This window comes from Amblyomma mixtum, chromosome 7, assembly GCF_055824585.1.
Source record: "Amblyomma mixtum isolate Tamu chromosome 7, ASM5582458v1, whole genome shotgun sequence".
Lineage (NCBI taxonomy): Eukaryota > Metazoa > Arthropoda > Arachnida > Ixodida > Ixodidae > Amblyomma > Amblyomma mixtum.
In genome coordinates this window covers 85873217-85892641 of record NC_143018.1, presented here as the reverse complement: position 1 = coordinate 85892641, position 19425 = coordinate 85873217, and the positions used below count along the sequence as shown (strand labels likewise).

At 53.3% G+C, this 19425-nt stretch overlaps 1 protein-coding gene across 1 annotated transcript; it reads left to right on the top strand.

The window, feature by feature from the left end:
• Window positions 1–1520: 1520 nt before the first annotated feature.
• On the top strand, window positions 1521–14810 carry LOC149336704 (uncharacterized). The gene is made up of 3 exons (XM_089554214.1): window positions 1521–5264; window positions 6510–6527; window positions 6594–14810. The coding sequence occupies exons 1-3, from the start codon at window positions 1521–1523 to the stop codon at window positions 14808–14810; spliced, it is 11979 nt and encodes a 3992-aa protein (XP_089410340.1).
• Window positions 14811–19425: the final 4615 nt, after the last annotated feature.

Here is a 19425-nt window from a genome sequence, read left to right as displayed (position 1 = left end):
GCGTCTTCGAACACGTCACCGTGAAAAGATGGCGGTGTTCGCGGTGGGTGGCAAAGGATCGGCGCCAGGGGCCTGGTGTCAGCGGCCATGGCAGTTGGACTCGACGGTAGAGGCTGGATCGGCGGCTGGGTCCTGGTGTCAGTGGCCATGTCAGTTGGACTCGGCGGTCGAGGCTGCGTCGTCCTTGTTGGCGGGGGAAGGGGCCCAAATTCAGGCGACTCTCCGCGGAGACGGCGGCTGGGTCGCTGGTGAACCGGTGTGAGGTCCGTAGTGACGCTGTACGGAGTTTGCAGGTCGGGAAGCGTACCCAGCACTGCTCCACCAAACTGTAGCGTGCAACGCCAAAAAAAACACCCGCGCAGAGACGAAAAACCTGCGGCGGTCTCCTAGTGGTTCGAGCGCGCGCGAGAGAGCCAACTAACTTCTTCCTCTTCTAGCGCATGCGCTACTTCTGTCTCTTATTCGAATGCATGTATCAATATGCTGGGAATAGATAAGGATGTGTACATTAATTTAGTTTCTAAGCGCCCAACACGATCTAATCATTCGAAAAAATTAAAAGAATTTTCTTGCAGGACTAACGTGTTTAAAAACTCGTTTTTTCCACGGACAGTAAGTGAGTGGAATGCGCTCACCTCGAGTACAGTGGAATGCCCGACGGTCCAGTCATTCTGCGGCATGCTTAACAATATTGAGGCAAAATAGAATTACCATCGTGTCGTTATGCGCAATGCCTTGAGTGCTTCATATGCATGATTGTTTTCATTGTTTGTATATTTCGTTTCTTGCTCAAGTGATTGAGCATGCGTGGTTGTGTCGTGCTGCTGTGTACGCGCCTTGTTGTTTTTGTCGCGCTTTACTTTTCGTTACTATTATTACTGCTGGATTTACCCTGTACACGACTAAAAGGCCGTGAGACTCTCGATGGCCATTGGTGGAGGCTGGGTATACTCTCATGGGGCGTCCAGGTAAATTCTCCACTTAAGACAAATTGGCATTATGTGCAAAAGTTCTGGACGCAGCAAGTGTCACAAGCTTAATTTAGGAGACCGCGCAATGAGCAGGGCACCGATAGTCAATTTAGTGCCAAAAATTTGGCGCGCATGTTGTTACCTCTGAAGCCATGCTCGCTCCTAACGCTCATCGTCGTCTTCCGATCGATTACTGGCAACAAAGATGAGCTGCAGCGGTTTTTTATTCCCCACCATTGGATCTTATTCTTCAATATTAGACATGCTGCCCCGTTTCTACATGTTCATGGCCGAAGATTATTTCGTTTTAACAGGAGTAAGGGTGCACAAAAATGGCAGATACTCCACGAAGAAGAAAAGGCCGAGGAAACGAGCGTAGCTCGTCCCAAACACTGGGCCCTGGTCGTTAAAATTTTCCCCATGCTGGGGTCGGCCCACGACCCCAGCTCAAAATTTCGGGCCTTGAGCAACCTGTGATCACCATGCTTCTGCCACCAGCCGGGTGACCAAGCTGTCTCATCTGAGCCCAACAGCAGAGCGGCGACAACTATGGCCGACAACGAAGGCAACAAACCAGAGGGTATGGATCAAAATGAGGCCGATGGCGTCGACAGCGGCAAAGAAGCGTCCGCAGACGATGGCGCGTCGAAGAGCGCCAGGGAGGCGCTCGGCAAGTCGAAATCCATGCCCGAGCTGGAACACTCGAGCGGTCCCAACAACACCAGGATCAGTCAGTCCGAGTCCAGCTTCATCGCGTCTCTCAAGCAACGCAGCATCGAGCCCGAGGAACGCGAGGTGAGGCGGTTCGGTGAAGTGAAACTGGTGCGGACACTGTCGCAACTCGTCGGCTCCGAGCACAGCTTCGTCGAGGACGACGGTGCTGAAGATGCCGGCGAACCACCAGAAGAGGCGGTTATAGGTGACACCATGTCTTACATGGACTTCCCAAGCACAATTGGCACAGACACCAAGCTCGACGCCGATCTCAAGCTGCTCGTCCGCAGTACCGAGACTGCTGGCGAAGGCAAGACGGATGAGAGGCTCCCTGTGACGAGACTGCAGGGTGAGGCAACGGTTGCTCCAACGACCTTGGATTCGAGTGTTGGCGAGCCTCAGATTGCAAAGGTACCATCCGATCTACAAACCGATAAGAAACCCATTACCGCCGGCACCGAGGAGGTCACGGCGTACACGTCTTTCTCGGATTCATTGACAGCCAGAGCGGTCGTGGAGAGCACAGCGGTGCCTTTCCAGGGCGTGGGTGCCGAAGAGGAGGCCGCTAAGCCTGTTCCTGGCACATCCCGGCCGGAAGTAGCACAATCTGCTGAGGAAGAAATGCAAAGACCGGTGCCCTTCAAGACACCAGAGGAAACGACGGCAGGGTCGGAAGTCGAAGACACGCTCGTCGAAAGAGCCGGGCTTGGCAAGCACATCGAGGAACCGGCGTCGAAGACCATGACTCGAGTAGACACCATAGAACCTCGAGGTGACTGGGAAGGCCCCGCAGGAGAAAAGCCAGCAGAAGAAACGACACTGGCCAAGCAGCCTCCCAAGCGACGGGTCAGCACCCAGGTGTCCGAGAGCCAGGCCTCCGAATGGCGGGTCATCGAGCGTCTCCCGCCTTACGATGCAACTAAAGAGGCCGAAGGATATGAGAGAAAACCGGAAGAACTGGGTGGAGAACAACTAGTCTACGAAGAACAGCCACCAGGCATCATAGTAGAGAGGGAGGAACATGATCTGCTCCCCGCCGACACGGCTGAGGTCACCGGTACTGTGCTTCAACTAGCCATGGAAGTCGATATTGAAGTAACAGGAACAGAAACCACAGAGAAGACGGAAAGGACTGCAGTCGAAACCCCACTTCGAGAATATCCCGCCGCCGCGAAGGAAGAACACGCCGCCGGAGAATACAGAGGTATACCAGAAGCAATCGAAGTCCTTACAGCAGGGCAGCAGACTTACGTCGAGACAAGCCCTGTCATTGAGTTTTACCCTCAAGAAGCGCCACCCGTGCCCTCATACGTTGAAACTACTCCTTATATTGAAGCGGGTACACCGGAATCTGGGGCAAAAGCAGCCCGCTCACTCACTTTGATGGTACTACCTGAGAAGGAGAAGGAGTTTGAAGAATTGCCGAAAGCTGAGCCGGCGGTTCCTCCCGCCGATACCATGAAGAAGAGACGGCGGTCTTCAATAATGCCACCCACTTCTGCCCTTGTGCCGGGATACCGAGGAAAGTCTGAAGAAGCTGCTGCTGCTGTGGAGGCTGCGGAAGCAGAAGCTGTCCAAGAGCCCTCCTACATAGAAACGACGCCTGCAATGGAGTCGTACCCGCAAGAAGCACCGCCAGTACCCTCGTACGTGGAAACGACTCCTTATATTGAAGCGGGTACACCGGAATCTGGAGCAAAAGCCGCCCGCTCGCTCACTTTGATGGTTTTACCTGAGAAGGAGAAGGAGCTTGAAGAGTTGCCGAAAGCTGAGCCGGCGGCTCCTCCCGCCGATGCCTTGAAGAAGAGACGGCGGTCTTCAATAATGCCACCCACCTCTGCCCTTGTGCCGGGATACCGAGGAAAGTCTGAAGAAGCTGCTGCTGCTGTGGAGGCTGCGGAAGCAGAAGCTGTCCAAGAGCCCTCCTACATAGAAACGACACCTGCAATGGAGTCGTACCAGCAAGAAGCACCACCAGTACCCTCGTACGTCGAAACGACTCCTTATATTGAAGCGGGTACACCGGAATCTGGGGCAAAAGCAGCCCGCTCGCTCACTTTGATGCTATCGCCTGAAAAGGAGAAGGAGCTTGAAGAGTTGCCGAAAGCTGAGCCGGCGGCTCCTCCCGCCGATGCCTTGAAGAAGAGACGGCGGTCGTCAATAATGCCACCCACTTCTGCCCTTGTGCCGGGATACCGAGGAAAGTCTGAAGAAGCTGCTGCTGCTGTGGAGGCTGCGGAAGCAGAAGCTGTCCAAGAGCCCTCCTACATAGAAACGACGCCTGCAATGGAGTCGTACCCGCAAGAAGCACCGCCAGTACCCTCGTACGTGGAAACGACTCCTTATATTGAAGCGGGTACACCGGAATCTGGGGCAAAAGCAGCCCGCTCGCTCACTTTGATGCTATCGCCTGAAAAGGAGAAGGAGCTTGAAGAGTTGCCGAAAGCTGAGCCGGCGGCTCCTCCCGCCGATGCCTTGAAGAAGAGACGCCGGTCGTCAATAATGCCACCCACTTCTGCCCTTGTGCCGGGATACCGAGGAAAGTCTGAAGAAGCTGCTGCTGCTGTGGAGGCTGCGGAAGCAGAAGCTGTCCAAGAGCCCTCCTACATAGAAACGACGCCTGCAATGGAGTCGTACCCGCAAGAAGCACCGCCAGTACCCTCGTACGTGGAAACGACTCCTTATATTGAAGCGGGTACACCGGAATCTGGGGCAAAAGCCGCGCGCTCGCTCACTTTGATGCTTTTACCTGAGAAGGAGAAGGAGCTTGAAGAGTTGCCGAAAGCCGAGCCGGCGGCTCCTCCCGCCGATGCCTTGAAGAAGAGACGGCGGTCTTCAATAATGCCACCCACTTCTGCCCTTGTTCCGGGATACCGAGGAAAGTCTGAAGAAGCTGCTGCTGCTGTGGAGGCTGCGGAAGCAGAAGCTGTCCAAGAGCCCTCCTACATAGAAACGACACCTGCAATGGAGTCGTACCCGCAAGAAGCACCGCCAGTACCCTCGTACGTGGAAACGACTCCTTATATTGAAGCGGGTACACCGGAATCTGGGGCTAAAGCAGCCCGCTCGCTCACTTTGATGGTTTTACCTGAGAAGGAGCTTGAAGAGTTGCCGAAAGCCGAGCCGGCGGCTCTTCCCGCCGATGCCTTGAAGAAGAGACGGCGGTCTTCAATAATGCCACCCACTTCTGCCCTTGTGCCGGGATACCGAGGAAAGTCTGAAGAAGCTGCTGCTGCTGCTGTGGAGGCTGCGGAAGCAGAAGCTGTCCAAGAGCCCTCCTACATAGAAACGACACCTGCAATGGAGTCGTACCCGCAAGAAGCACCGCCAGTACCCTCGTACGTGGAAACGACTCCTTATATTGAAGCGGGTACACCGGAATCTGTGGCAAAAGCAGCCCGCTCACTCACTTTGATGGTATTACCTGAAAAGGAGAAGGAGCTTGAAGAGTTACCAAAAGCTGAAACGGCGGTTCCTCCCGCCGATGCCTTGAAGAAGAGACGGCGGTCTTCAATAATGCCACCCACTTCTGCCCTTGTGCCTTGGTACCAGGGAAAGTCTGAAGAAGCTGCTGCTGCAGTGGAGACTGCGGAAGCAGAAGCTGTCAAAGAGCCCTCCTACATAGAAACGACGCCTGCAATGGAATCGTACCCTCAAGAAGCACCGCCAGTGCCTTCGTACGTCGAAACGACTCCTTATATTGAAGCGGGTACAGCGGAATCTGGGGCAAAAGCAGCCCGCTCACTCACTTTGATGCTATCGCCTGAAAAGGAGAAGGAGCTTGAAGAGTTGCCGAAAGCTGAGCCGGCGGCTCCTCCCCCCGATGCCTTGAAGAAGAGACGGCGGTCTTCAATAATGCCACCCACTTCTGCCCTTGTGCCGGGATACCGAGGAAAGTCTGAAGAAGCTGCTGCTGCTGTGGAGGCTACGGAAGCAGAAGCTGTCAAAGAGCCCTCTTACATCGAATCGACGCCTGCAATGGAGTCGTACCCGCAAGAAACACCGCCAGTACCGTCGTACGTGGAAACGACTCCTTATATTGAAGCGGGTACACCGGAATCTGGGGCAAAAGCAGCCCGCTCACTCACCATGATGGTACTTCCCGAGAAGGCAAAGGAGCTTGAAGAGTTACCAAAAGCTGAGACGGCGGTTCCTCCCGCCGATGCCTTGAAGAAGAGACGGCGGTCTTCAATAATGCCACCCACTTCTGCCCTTGTGCCTTGGTACCAGGGAAAGTCTGAAGAAGCTGCTGCTGCAGTGGAGGCTGCGGAAGCAGAAGCTGTCAAAGAGCCCTCCTACATAGAAACGACGCCTTCAATGGAGTCGTACCCGCAAGAAGCACCACCAGTGCCCTCGTACGTGGAAACTACTCCTTATATTGAAGCGGGTACACCGGAATCTGGGGCAAAAGCAGCCCGCTCACTCACTTTGATGCTATCGCCTGAAAAGGAGAAGGAGCTTGAAGAGTTGCCGAAAGCTGAGCCAGCGGCTGCTCCCCCTGATGCCTTGAAGAAGAGACGGCGGTCTTCAATAATGCCACCCACTTCTGCCCTTGTGCCGGGATACCGAGGAAAGTCTGAAGAAGCTGCTGCTGCAGTGGAGGCTGCGGAAGCAGAAGCTGTCAAAGAGCCCTCCTACATAGAAACGACGCCTGCAATGGAGTCGTACCCGCAAGAAGCACCGCCAGTACCGTCGTACGTGGAAACGACTCCTTATATTGAAGCGGGTACACCGGAATCTGGGGCAAAAGCAGCCCGCTCACTCACCATGATGGTACTTCCTGAGAAGGAGAAGGAGCTTGAAGAATTACCAAAAGCTGAGAAGGCGGTTCCTCCCGCCGATGCCTTGAAGAAGAGACGGCGGTCTTCAATAATGCCACCCACTTCTGCCCTTGTGCCTTGGTACCAGGGAAAGTCTGAAGAAGCTGCTGCTGCAGTGGAGGCTGCGGAAGCAGAAGCTGTCAAAGAGCCCTCCTACATAGAAACGACGCCTGCAATGGAGTCGTACCCGCAAGAAGCACCACCAGTGCCCTCGTACGTGGAAACTACTCCTTATATTGAAGCGGGTTCACCGGAATCTGGGGCAAAAGCAGCCCGCTCACTCACTTTGATGGTATTGCCTGAAAAGGAGAAGGAGCTTGAAGAGTTGCCGAAAGCTGAGCCAGCGGCTCCTCCCCCTGATGCCTTGAAGAAGAGACGGCGGTCTTCAATAATGCCACCCACTTCTGCCCTTGTGCCGGGATACCGAGGAAAGTCTGAAGAAGCTGCTGCTGCAGTGGAGGCTGCGGAAGCAGAAGCTGTCAAAGAGCCCTCCTACATAGAAACGATGCCTGCAATGGAGTCGTACCCGCAAGAAGCACCGCCAGTACCGTCGTACGTGGAAACGACTCCTTATATTGAAGCGGGTACACCGGAATCTGGGGCGAAAGCAGCCCGCTCACTCACCATGATGGTACTTCCTGAGAGGGAGAAGGAGCTTGAAGAATTACCAAAAGCTGAGCCGGCGGTTCCTCCCATCGATGCCTTGAAGAAGAGACGGCGGTCTTCAATAATGCCACCCACTTCAGCCCTTGTGCCTTGGTACCACGGAAAATCTGAAGAAGCTCCTGTTGCAGTGGAGGCCGCAGAAACAGCAGCTGTCCAAGAGCCATCCTACATAGAGACGACGCCTGCAATGGAGATCTACCCGCAGGAAGCTCCGCCCGTGCCCTCGTATGTCGAAACTACTCCTTATATCGAAGCGTCTACAACGGAATCAGGGATAAAAGCCGCCCGCTCACTCACCATGATGGTACTTCCTGAGAAGGAGAAGGAGCTTGAAGAGTTCCCGAAAGCTGAGCTTGTGGCTCCGCCCGCCGATGCATTGAAGAAGAGACGGCGGTCTTCAATAATGCCACCCACTTCAGCCCTTGTGCCGTGGTACGTCGACAAAGCAGAAACTGTGGAGCGCTTGGAACATCCCCCGGCGCAATATAAGCCGCCAGAAGATTTAGCACCCGCACAAATGGCAGCTGCCAAAGAGCCGTCCTATGAGGAAACAACACCTGCACTCTATTCATATCCACAAGAGGCGCCACCGTTGCCTTCGTACGCAGAGAGAGTGGCATATACTGAAGCACGTTTTTCAGAATCATCACTGACAGGACCACCTGGCCTTCAACCTTCTGCTGAAGGTAAGGAGTTGCCTGTATCTGATGCAAGGATGGAAAGAGCTGTAGTCGAGGTCATGTCTTTTTCCATTGAAGAGTTGTCTCCAGGCGAGATAAAGCCTGCGGCAGGTGTTGACCACGTGGAAAAGGAAGGCCGCGTGGTGCCGGCCTTCACATCGGAGGAGTCCCGCGAGATTACAGTGCACGGAGGGTCAGTGATTGCGGATGCGGCTGCCAAGGATAAAGTCGACGATGGCGGCATCTTCGCCCATACCTCATATCAGGGTACACCGAAGCGTTCACGTCAGTATAGCGACTTGACAGGCGTGCGTATGCCGCAGGTGCCGCCGCCGCAAGAAGGGCAGGCGATTACTGTAACAGTGCCTGATTTCGATGCAGAGGCTGCCAAAGAAGAGCAAGGCTCAAGCGCCGGGTCACAGTCTTCACAAGAAGACGAAGAGGTTTCGAAAATGGCTAAAAAAGATAAGGTTTCACTGGCGCTGTATGATGACAAGGCAGCCGCAGCTGCTCTGGAGGCAAAGCAGCGCGAACAGGAACGCCGGGCCAAAGAACAGGCGCTTATAACCTCAGCGACGATTAGCCCTGAAGTAAAGGAGTCACAGCCGTTTGTACCCAGTACCGTAGAGACCGCGTCCCTGATCGAAGCGGCACAAACAGCTCCTCGTGTACCGGAAGCAACAGTTCCTGAAGCAGGGCTCAAAGCGGAAGTGACTCCAGGTGGAGAGCTTCTGTCACCTGTGGAAGCAAGTGTTTCTGGTGAGACAGCAGTAGAAGAGTGGAAACCGTCACCCGTTGATACCTTCAAAGATATTCAGCGGCCAATTGAAGAAGAAAAGCCGTGCGCTCCAGGAGAACCCATTCAAGCGGAAACGTTAGAGCAAGGAAGGGAGAAACCAGAGGGTGTCCCAGGACCTTCGGGGCTAGGAGTTCCCGTGACCGTACTTAGGCCCACTCACGACATACCACTACGAGTGTTCGCTGGCAAGCCAGTACTTACCCAGCCCTTAACAACTGTTCCACCGGGTGCCACTGAACGAATGATTCGCGTCTCAGCACCTTGGGCTACCGGCCTAAGCCCCACGAAAGCTGCGGAGGCCGCAAGAGGCCGTTTGGAATGGGAAAAAGAACTGGGAAGGGCAACTGGCACGGATCGAAGGATCGAACGCCTCCACGAAAAGAAAACGGCGAAGTACTCCGTCGTGCTCAAGGATGGCCAGCCGGTAGCAAGCTTCTCGAGTTCTTCAGAAGTGACAGAACCTGTGAAGGATGAATATGCTGAAGGTCTTGCCTACCAGTACGTAGCCAGCGAGGAACAGGTGCTCGAAAGAATTGTCACACTGGACGACCCGTCAACTACAGCACCAGGCCCGCAAGCAGACGACACAGACGGACGGCCCTCTGGAGCGGGCAGTAATGGACTTGCTTCTGACGACCATTCCGCAACGCCTGATGTTGACAGACCTAGTTCCAAGCAAACGGAGGAACCCTACTCAGAAGCAACTGCAACGGAGTCCCAAACCTCACCAAAAGAAGCAACGCTCTTTGTACAACCTCGAACAGAACACGATGCTCCGCTGAGTGAACAAGTGGCTCCGAAAACAAAGCAGGGACCGGCATTTGAAATTGGGATCCCAATCGACGAGCAGACCGAATCTTTTGTGATGAAAGATGACTTGACGAAGGAAGAGCAACAGACAGAAGAAGCGGGTACAGACGCTGGTTTTGAGGAATTCGCTGCAGGTCACGAGCAAAAAATTTCAGATTTAGAGACCAGTACTGCGGAACCTCCAGCAACCTTGCAGAGCGGCAAACAGCTGGAATCTACTGAAAAGGTTCCTTCCACGAGCGAAGTCCCTCCTTTCTTGACTGAAGTGGTTTCAGTGGCTCCCACAAAGTTCACCCGCGTTAAAGGCGACACGTCGCAACACGCACCTGAAAAGAAACCCTCAGAATCGAAGGAATCGACAGAAACCTTGAAGGAAAAAGCCGAAATTCTGGCCACTGAACGAATTGGTCAAGAGTCTTCTGAATATACAGAACCCTCGAAAGTTGCAGTCGAGGAAATAAGAAGAGAGAAACCGGACTCTGGCACGGAGCCACCTCAGACGTGTTCCGGTTCCGAAACCAGCACAGGGCAATTGCCTTTCGAAAGTGCACCCGCTGGAGCTTCCCCTGTCGCCGAAACCAAGACAGATGCTCTTGACCACAAAGAAGAGAGACTGCAGATTGAATATCACGCTCCCGTTCTGGCCTCCGGAGGTACACGTGAATATTCGACAGGGGTTGTCCCTGAGATCGGGTCACAAGCGGGACAAGCCTCCGCAGTGGCAGTTATGGGCCCGAAAACATTGGAAGCAGCGTCCGTCGAAATGGAAGAGCAAGCCGAGAAGCACATGCTATTACTCGAGCCAAAGGTGTTGGAGTCGAAGATTGAAGAAGCGCCAGCGGTACACACTGTAGCACCGGTCCCAGCACCAGCGATACCCACGTCTCCTGTACCCCGTCCGGAAACACTGCCCGAAAAGGCGACTGGTAAACAAGTCAGCACCGATATAATAGCAAAGCCCATCGATGAACCTGCGCCCAAGGTCGAGCAAGAGATCCTCCAACTGTTACCGACGCATCCAGTTCCCGAAGCTCCGTATTCTACAGATGCCAAACATATAAGCGCTCTTTCTGAGGCCGTCGCTGTCCCACCTGTGGCGGAAACACTGAAGCCACTGAAACCTGTTTCTGTTCTGGAGCAACCCCCTGCACAAAGGACGCGGGAAGATGAGGACCGATCGCTCGTTGAGTTACAAGGGCCCGGCATGGTCGTGCCACAAACCACCGTCCCCTGTGCTCAGGAGCTTGAAACCGATATGCTTGGTGTAAAGCCTGAACCTGCAGCAATGGCGTCTAAAATTGACCAAAATGTTATTCTAGGATCAAATTTCGAGGAACGCGAACAGCCTGTGACCGAGAAGAGGCCCGCGCAAGAGGTTTCGCCAGTGATTGCCACATTAACCGAACAGAAGGACATAGAACAGCTCCCGGTGGCCAAACCGAGCGAAATGATCGCGCCCGCGCAAGCAGAAGCATTGCTACCCACCGACAGAGCCTCTGCACAAACTTGGCAAGTTTTAGAGACGCCCACTACAGAGGTGAGGTCGGCGGGAGATTTCAGCTCGGATGGTGGTGCTGTCCTTGTTGAGGTTGAGGACGTGGACGAGGCGCACGAGTACCACGAGGAGGTAAGAGAAAAACGGTCCGCATCGGTCGCCTCTTTGTTGAAGGAGTCACCCGCTGAAATAGTGGCCCAGTTGAATGTTGCCTCCACGAAGCCAGCATCGCCTGCCGAAAGAGTGGTTGACTCGGCACTAGAACCCAGGTTTCCAACTCCACCATCGGAACAAGAGCTTGACAGAAATATTCTAGCAGGGGCAATCAGTGACCTCTCCACGCTTCCCGAAGAAGCGACGAGGTCTCTGACAGATGCAACGGAAGCTCCCACAGCTATTCTCCCAGCAGTCGAGCATTCGGGTGCCCCCGATCTCCAACTCAGTTTCCTCGAAGCAAACCCCTTTTTGGAGGCCTATCCTGTCGAACGTGCTGCATACGAAGCCGCTGCAGAACCGGCAGCAGCAATGGAAGCTGCATTAAAAACAGTCGCCGAAGCTGCAGTGTCCGAAACCAAGCCAGCAGATACGCCCATAGAAATATTACAAGGCAAACAGAAAGTGGCAGATATATCTGGACCATCAGCTGTTGCTGAAAAGGCACCTGCGCAGCCCCCTGCGCTTGAAATGGCATCCGATGTTCTGCCAATCATAGAACGTTCGCCGACACTTGAGATCAAGCCGTCCAGTTTTGATATAGCGCCACAACCGGTAGTGCACGCCGCAGAGTCGGCTCTCTCCGACGCTGTAACGAAAGCCCCGATGGTATCAACACTCCCAGTCGGAATTCCAGAGAGTTTTAAGGCTGAGGTATCCACGGCCGTAGTGCCAGCACATACAAGTCTTGAAACACCAGTGACAACGGTAGAGGCAGTGACAGAAGGACCCGTCGGAAAACTTACTACTGCCCAAATTGTGCCAGAAGTATTCACTCCCACTCAGCACGTCGTAGAGCGGCAGCTGTCACCACAAATTACGCCACATTCAGTGTCTGGTGAACAAAGCACGACAGCCGGAGCTACCGAAGAAATTCTCGAAACAAAAATTGTTATGGAAGGTACCGAGCAGGCACGTTCACCTGTTGAGCAAGCCGTGGCAGGGGCTTCAGGAGTATCCTATGTGGACAGCACGCCACTTGCCATTGATGATCATAGAGAAGAACTGGTGCCGGCAGCACCAATACAAGTCGAGCTGCTGCCTGGAAAGGCCCTTGAAATTGCAGACCTAGAGGTGTTAGACCTACCGGAGACGCTGCCAGCTACGATTCCAGAGTTACCTGCAGTGCCTGAAACAACAGCTACTTTGCTTGAATTGACAAAGCAGGAAAAATCACAGGTTGTTCAGCCCCCAGTGCCTCATGAACCACCTTGTGAAGCCCCTGAAGAACTTCAACCCACACACATTGTCACAGAAATTACTCGTGAAGTGGCGCATCCAGAACCCACGCAACTACCGAAGACACCACCAGAGACAACTGCAGAAGTACTACCAGTGCCTGGACCAACGGTTGACCTGCCTTTGGCTAAGGAACACGAACAGCTTCAAGTTTCTCAGCCTTCTGTGCCTCCTGAAGCACCTTGTGAAGCCCCTGAAGAGCTTCAACCTCCACATGTTGCTACAGAAATTACCCGTGAAGAGACGTATCCAGAAGCCACAGTGATACCGAAGGCACTACCAGAGACAACTGCAGAAGTACTACCAGTGCCTGGAGCAACAGCTGACCTGCCTCTGGCTAAAGAACACGAAGAGCCTCAAGTTTCTCAGCCTTCTGTGCCTCCTGAAGCGCCTTGTGGAGCCCCTAAAGAGCTTCAACTTCCACACATTGCCACAGAAATTACTCGTGAAGTGACGCATCCAGAAACCACAGAAATACCGAAGGCACTACCAGAGACAACTGCAGGAGTACTATCAGTGCCCGGAGCAACACCTGACCTTCGTCTGGCTAAAGAACACGACGAGCCTCAAGTTTCTCAGCCTTCTGTGCCTCCTGAAGCACCTTGTGAAGCCCCTGAAGAGATCCAACCTGCGCACTTTGCCAGAGAAATTACTCGTGAAGTCGCGCATCTAGAAGCCACAGAACTACCGAAGGCACTACCAGCGACAACGGCGCAAATACTACCAGAGGCCGAAGCAATAGCTGATCTGCCTTTAGCTAAAGAACTCGAAGGGCCTCAGGTTTCTCACCCTTCTATGCCTTCTACGCCGCTTATACCCACGCAGCCTGCAGAAAGCAAGCCCAGGGAAGTAAAGGCAGAAGCAGCAGCCCCAGTAACACCGGAAGCAATTTCGGAGCAACCTAAATTCTTCGAAGCGGTCGTTGCAAACTCCGAGAAAGGGGTCGCCGAACCGAAAGGTCTGTTGACACCTCCGGTTTCTGATGAAACCCGTATGGGAATAGCTGCTGAGGCACCTGGTGTCACTCAGTCCGAACTCGCAATTGCCGAGGCATTGAGGGAATCGAGAGAGGAAGCTCTCAAGAGGGAAGGCCAGGAGGCACTTCTTCTAGAAGGAATAGTAGCTGAAGTTCTTCGGCCAGAACTTGAGCAGCACGAAGCGGAAGCGGCCTCCCTCGAAACCCTGGCTCAGCCCCTGATCTCCGAGAGGGAACTTGACCAGGCTCACATCTCGGGTACTTCCCTTCCGCCTATTGAACCTGTAACGTACGCTGATTTCCAGGACTTTCTCAAAGCACCTGCTGGTTCTTCAGCGCCAAAAACAACCGACCTGGTGTTGGTGCGCCTGACACCCGATTATAAGACTTCGCTGCCGGCTGCGGAAGCGAAGCAACTGCACTTGGAGGGTGGCGAAAAAATTGGTACCACCATAGCCCCAGCATCGGACCGTGGAGCAGTAGTGAAAGAAGAGGAAGAAATCAGCCAGCTGGCAGCGGCCGCCATCGCTGTGGCAGAAGCAGCCGTCATCATGGAGGCACAGGAGCGCCAAAGGTGTGTGCCAGCTGAGCCTTCGATGACGGGCTCCATGGTCACTGCTGTGTCCGAGTTTCCCGTTGTACTGGCCGTCGCCGAAGCCAGCATCTCGCAAGAGATCCGGGAAAAGATAGCCGATGACATCGAAATGCGGCCAAGTGTGTCGCGCACCGCTCTTGTTGCCGTGATCGCTGACGAGCGGCTTCAGGAACCCGATGCGCCATGTGCCATTGCGGGAGCACCCAGCGTTACTACAACCAGCGACAGCGCCGACGACCGCAGCAGACCTCAGCAGGAGCAGGCGGAACCATCGGAAGGGTTGCATGTACCTGAGCCTCTGGTCCCAGTGCTAGACGATGAAATTCACGCGCCGATGCCCACTTCCTTTAATGTGCCCGTCATCAACATACAGTACAACTTCCATTTTCCAGCCCCCGGAGCTCCTGGCCCATCTGGACAACAGCCCCCGCCAGGCCCAGAGCAAGCCATGGCTGCCCAGGTGCTTCAGGGAGCACTGGCCCAACAGGGCATGGCTGGACACATCCCGGGCCACCATGTGTTGACGCCGGAGCAGCAGGCCGTGAGGGACATGACAGAACGGCTTAACGACGTCGGTTCTCGAGGAACCGAGCCATACACCGGTCGCCAGAGTCCCGCGAGGGGGACGTTCTTCCATCAGCTTCCGAGAAAGACTGTACCCCCCGTTCCACCACTTCAGCCTCCGCCCAGAGCCTCCCAGTCTCAAGAAAGCAGGAGACGATGTGGAGTGCGTGCCGTCGTCTTCCTACTCGCGTTCCTCATGCTCATCTTCATTATGCTGTACGCCCTCGGTCTGTTCGGCAAAAAGCGGTACTTCATGTATTACGGCTGAACCGCGGTGCCTTAAGATTCTCGGCAAGGAGCGAATTCTTCAAATAGGCGGCGATGCGCCATGATACGGAGCCTCCCGCTTGAACAAGAAGCTGCTGCTGAAGATGTGGTACGTACCACTGGCAACCAGCGCTGGAAAGCCCAGAAGCCAAGCCACTCAAACGCTGCGCGGCGACCATCTACCTATGCAGAACAACTCGCCTCAAATGGAAATTTGGCAGGAGCGGAGTTCTTATCAGCAACGAGCCACGAAAAATCCCAGGTTTGCAAGGTTGAAACCGCGGCTGAACTAACATCCAAGTTGCAACAGACGCTGCCCGACAGGGCCGCCATAAGCACCGGGGCCCACGGTCGCAGGCCATCGCCGATAACGCAATAACGTAATAAAACGCACTGACAGTGCAGTGTAAACCCAAAAATACTTGTTCCTAATTTCTGGATGCATGTGTTTTATTCATGCAACATTTTCGACAAGGAGTTACAGGTGAGCATCCCCAGAGCTATTACAAATTGTAGTGTGGTTTCTGAACCCGTAAGCGATTTTCATAAAATGATTTGCCTCTTTTCCTTCGGCGGGTTTGTAGTGCTTGTGCTCGAAGCCGTAACCATTGGAAGCCAATCCCACATTTCCTCCGTCTAAAAAAGTAAAAGTCATAGCAACCACGTCCAAGGATATTAAGCCTGGGGAGATCATCATCATCATCATCATCAACCCTCTTTAGCCCAGGATTTCAATCAAGGAACAAGGCACTTGCTGGAAGCGGCGATCGGCAGCCAGTCATGTTCATGTCATCTATAAGGTTGTAGAGAAAATGAAGGAATATTACATTGAACACATGCCCAACAATTCTGGACAAAAGAATTTTTGAGCGGAAAACAGTTTATAAACGCAATTTTTTCATATAATTTACGATTTCATTATACCGATAAATATATCCGCGGGTCACCCGATGGCAGTCTTAATTTTTAGAGCGCAGCTCTTTGGCGTCCGTTCCTGGGTTTCGCGTCGGCGTCGGCGTCGGCGTCGGCCTCGTAACCAGCTCCACCCCCAAAGACACGCTTTTCAATTGGTCGAAATGCTCGTGACGTCACAGTGCGCGAATTTCAAATGGGGCCAATTGTACTTTGGCTAGTAATCGTCTGCCGACCACAAGGTTGGAATCTGAGGGACTTTGCGCCCGGACTACTACTCTTCTGCGCCTGCGAGGTGGCCAGGCTGCCGTATGATACGGTGAAGAATGAAGACATTATCAGAGTCAATACGGCCAACAACACCTTCACGCTATGCACGCCCGATCGTCAACGGGCGACTGCATACGCCAAGATTGAAAAACTGAACCTCCAAGGTCAAACCTACAACGTTACGTCGTACGTGGCGGCGCCCGAAGACTCGGTAAAAGGGGTCATTTACAACGCCTACGCGGGAGACTCGCCCGAAGCGGTTCGCCAAGGCTTCGGAAACAGAAACGAAGGAATAGAAGTTGTGGATGCACGAAGGATCGGACAGTCCAGAACAATACAAATCACCTTTTTTGGAAAGAAGCTACCCAGCCAAGTAATCTATCAGTGCGGCGTCTTTCGGGTCCACCCCTTCAGGGAGCAACATGAAGTATGCTACAACTGCAGGAGGGTAGGACACCGGGCCGACGTCTGCTACAAACCTACAACGAACCTTTGCCGCCGCTGCGGAGAAAATCACTCGCCTCCACCTGAGGGAGAACAGCCAACCTGCCAACCCGTCTGCATCGTCTGCAACGGGGGCCACAACACAGGCAGCCGGAACTGCAAATTCCGGCTGATCAACAGGAACAAACAAGGAACGCCCCATGGCAACCAGGCACCCAAGCAAGGGGACAACGACTCATCACTACACGGACACCAATCTAGGCCCAGGAAGAAGGAACAGGGTGCTACCGGAAAAGGAGGCAGCCACAGCCGGAACAACTCCAGCTCCTTCCCGCCCCTGGGGAACCCTGCAGGGAACGACAAGCGAAGCTCGAGCCGCGGACGCAGCGATAGCCGCTCCAACAAAAAGGTGAGCTGGCCAGCAGAGGCCTCCCAATCTATTGACGCTCGAGAGAAGGAGTTTCAGATACAACTACAATCCCGAGACAGAGAAATTGCCAGCCTTAAAAAAGAGTTGGCTGACATTAAACGCCTGTTACAAGCGCATCAGGTACAGAATGCCACTGCGGCTAGAACGCCACCCACCGCGTCCCAGGCTTCGACCAATAGTGCGATGGAAACAGACGCCATTTGCCACACTCCCTCCACCGCGTCCCAGTCTTCGGCCCATAACGCGACGGACACAGACGCCAGAATAGCAACTAAAAGACCGCTTCCTACAAAAGAAGGCGAGGAATCCAAACGAAAGGCCGAGGCTTCGGAAGCCGACACCCCGCAGCCGTCGAAAGCGCCTACCAAACTCAGGGCAGACATCAATACTCTGTCAGAGAGAACTAGCGCTATATCAACAGAACAAGCAACCTTCCAAGGCCTCGTTACTACCAAATTTGCAGAGATAGATATTCGCTTTGCAACACTAGAGGGACAGGTATCCCAAATAGCCACGTGCATGCAGCAAATAATGGATAGGCTTACAACTATCGAGGCCCGCCTACCCCCCATCTTGGATCTGTCCACGACGCCACAACCATCTATAACCCAACATGGCACAACGCCAAAAATTTGAAATTTGGCAATGGAACTGCAGAGGCTTCCGCCGCAAGCGGGCCCACTTGCAGCTCCACATCCAACAAGCACCGTCTGTTACAACCCCAGACGTGATTGCATTGCAAGAAGCTAGCGGCAGGGCTACACTGCCAGGCTATAAAGCATATCTGCCACCTCATTATGATACTAGTAGCGCAGCCGGCTCCTTCACAGCCACTCTGGTGCATAGAAATATCACCGCAATTCAACATTTTATAAATGATTCGGAAGAAGATTACACCCTACTTGAAATAATACCAAGGCAAAAAGGAGACTCAAATCTCTTCATCCTTAATGTATACAACCCGCCCAGAAACAAAGGCAATGGACTCCCACACTTGTTGATAAACACAGTAAAGCTGGCTGCTAGGGCTCAACTAATAATTGTGGGAGACTTCAACGCTCAACACCCAGCATGGGGATATACCAAAGCAACTCCGAAAGGGAACCTGCTCTGGCAAATCATACAGTCACTAGGGCTCACAACGCTAAACAACCCGAGCGACCACACACGCATGGGTAACAGTGTATGTGTCGACACATCTCCAGACCTATCCCTCTCTAAAAACGTCAAGGACGCAAAGTGGGTCAACACCGGGCAAAACCTTGGTAGTGATCATTTCATCCTTAGCATCACCTTCCCCACGACAAAACTTAAAAACAAAGCAAAAGAAATACGAACCACGGATTGGGACAAGTTCAGGCAACTTCGCGACAAAACAGCTCCAAAGGAGATCTCTAACCTTAGCGACTGGGTTATCTCCCTGAATGAGGATGTCAGCTCCACTAGCGTTGCGGTGCCAGTTGAGAAGGAGGAGCAGATTGAGAAGGAGGTGCAGCAGCTGCTACACCTGTGGCAGGCACAAAAAGGCCTCCAAAAACGCTGGAAGAAGCAAAAACACAACAAGCGACTACGCAAAAAGATCGCTGAAATCGAGAGGCGAATCGAGGAACATACACTTACTCTCCAAAAACAACAATGGAACCAAATATGTGAAAGCGTCAATGGGCAGCTCGGAAATAAGAAGACATGGCATCTTCTAAGACACCTGCTCGACCCAGAACAAACACGTCCCGTGCAACAAAGTCAACTGTACAGACTCATACATAAATATGAGGGTACACCTGAAGACCTAATCAAAGAGCTAGCAGAACGTTATCTAAACACGGATGATGGTACCACTCAACCAGACTACCGGGGGACTCCTAATCCAAATTTAGACGCAGACATCACAGACGCAGAGGTCTGGTACGCAATTGGAAAACTGCGGACAACATCTGCGGCAGGACCAGACAAAGTAACAAATAAGACTCTCAGGAACTTAGACGCAACGTCGATCGCGGCGGTTACAGACCTTATGAACAAATACTGGCATGCAGGCAACATACCACCAGAGTGGAAACACGCGAAAATCACTTTTATTCCTAAAGCGGGTAAGAAACTCAGCACTGAGAATCTACGCCCAATTTCATTAACATCATGCCTAGGCAAACTCATGGAGCATGTCATCCTCAATAGGCTCCAAAACTATGCGGAGGACATGAACCTCCTACCTGAAACAATGTTAGGATTCAGGGCCCAACTATCTACCCAGGACATACTCTTGCAGCTTAACAAGGACATAATTGAAGCTGACGAGGGAACAGGAACGAAAGCAATATTGGGTTTAGACCTTGTTAAAGCTTTCGACAACGTCACCCACAAAGCCATTTTGACAAACTTGTCAGAAATCAACCCCGGAGAAAGGACGTACAACTACATCCGATCCTTCCTCACTAACAGAACAGCAGTGATAACGGTCGGAACAATAGAGTCTGCCCCAATCACACTAGGAAGTAAAGGAACGCCACAGGGCTCCGTCCTGTCCCCTTTCCTTTTTAACCTCTCCCTCATCAAAATTCCC

What these genes read in the sequence shown, in the direction of transcription:
- LOC149336704 (XM_089554214.1), top strand. Translation starts at nt 1,521, where the DNA reads ATGGCCGACAACGAAGGCAACAAACCAGAGGGTATGGATCAAAATGAG.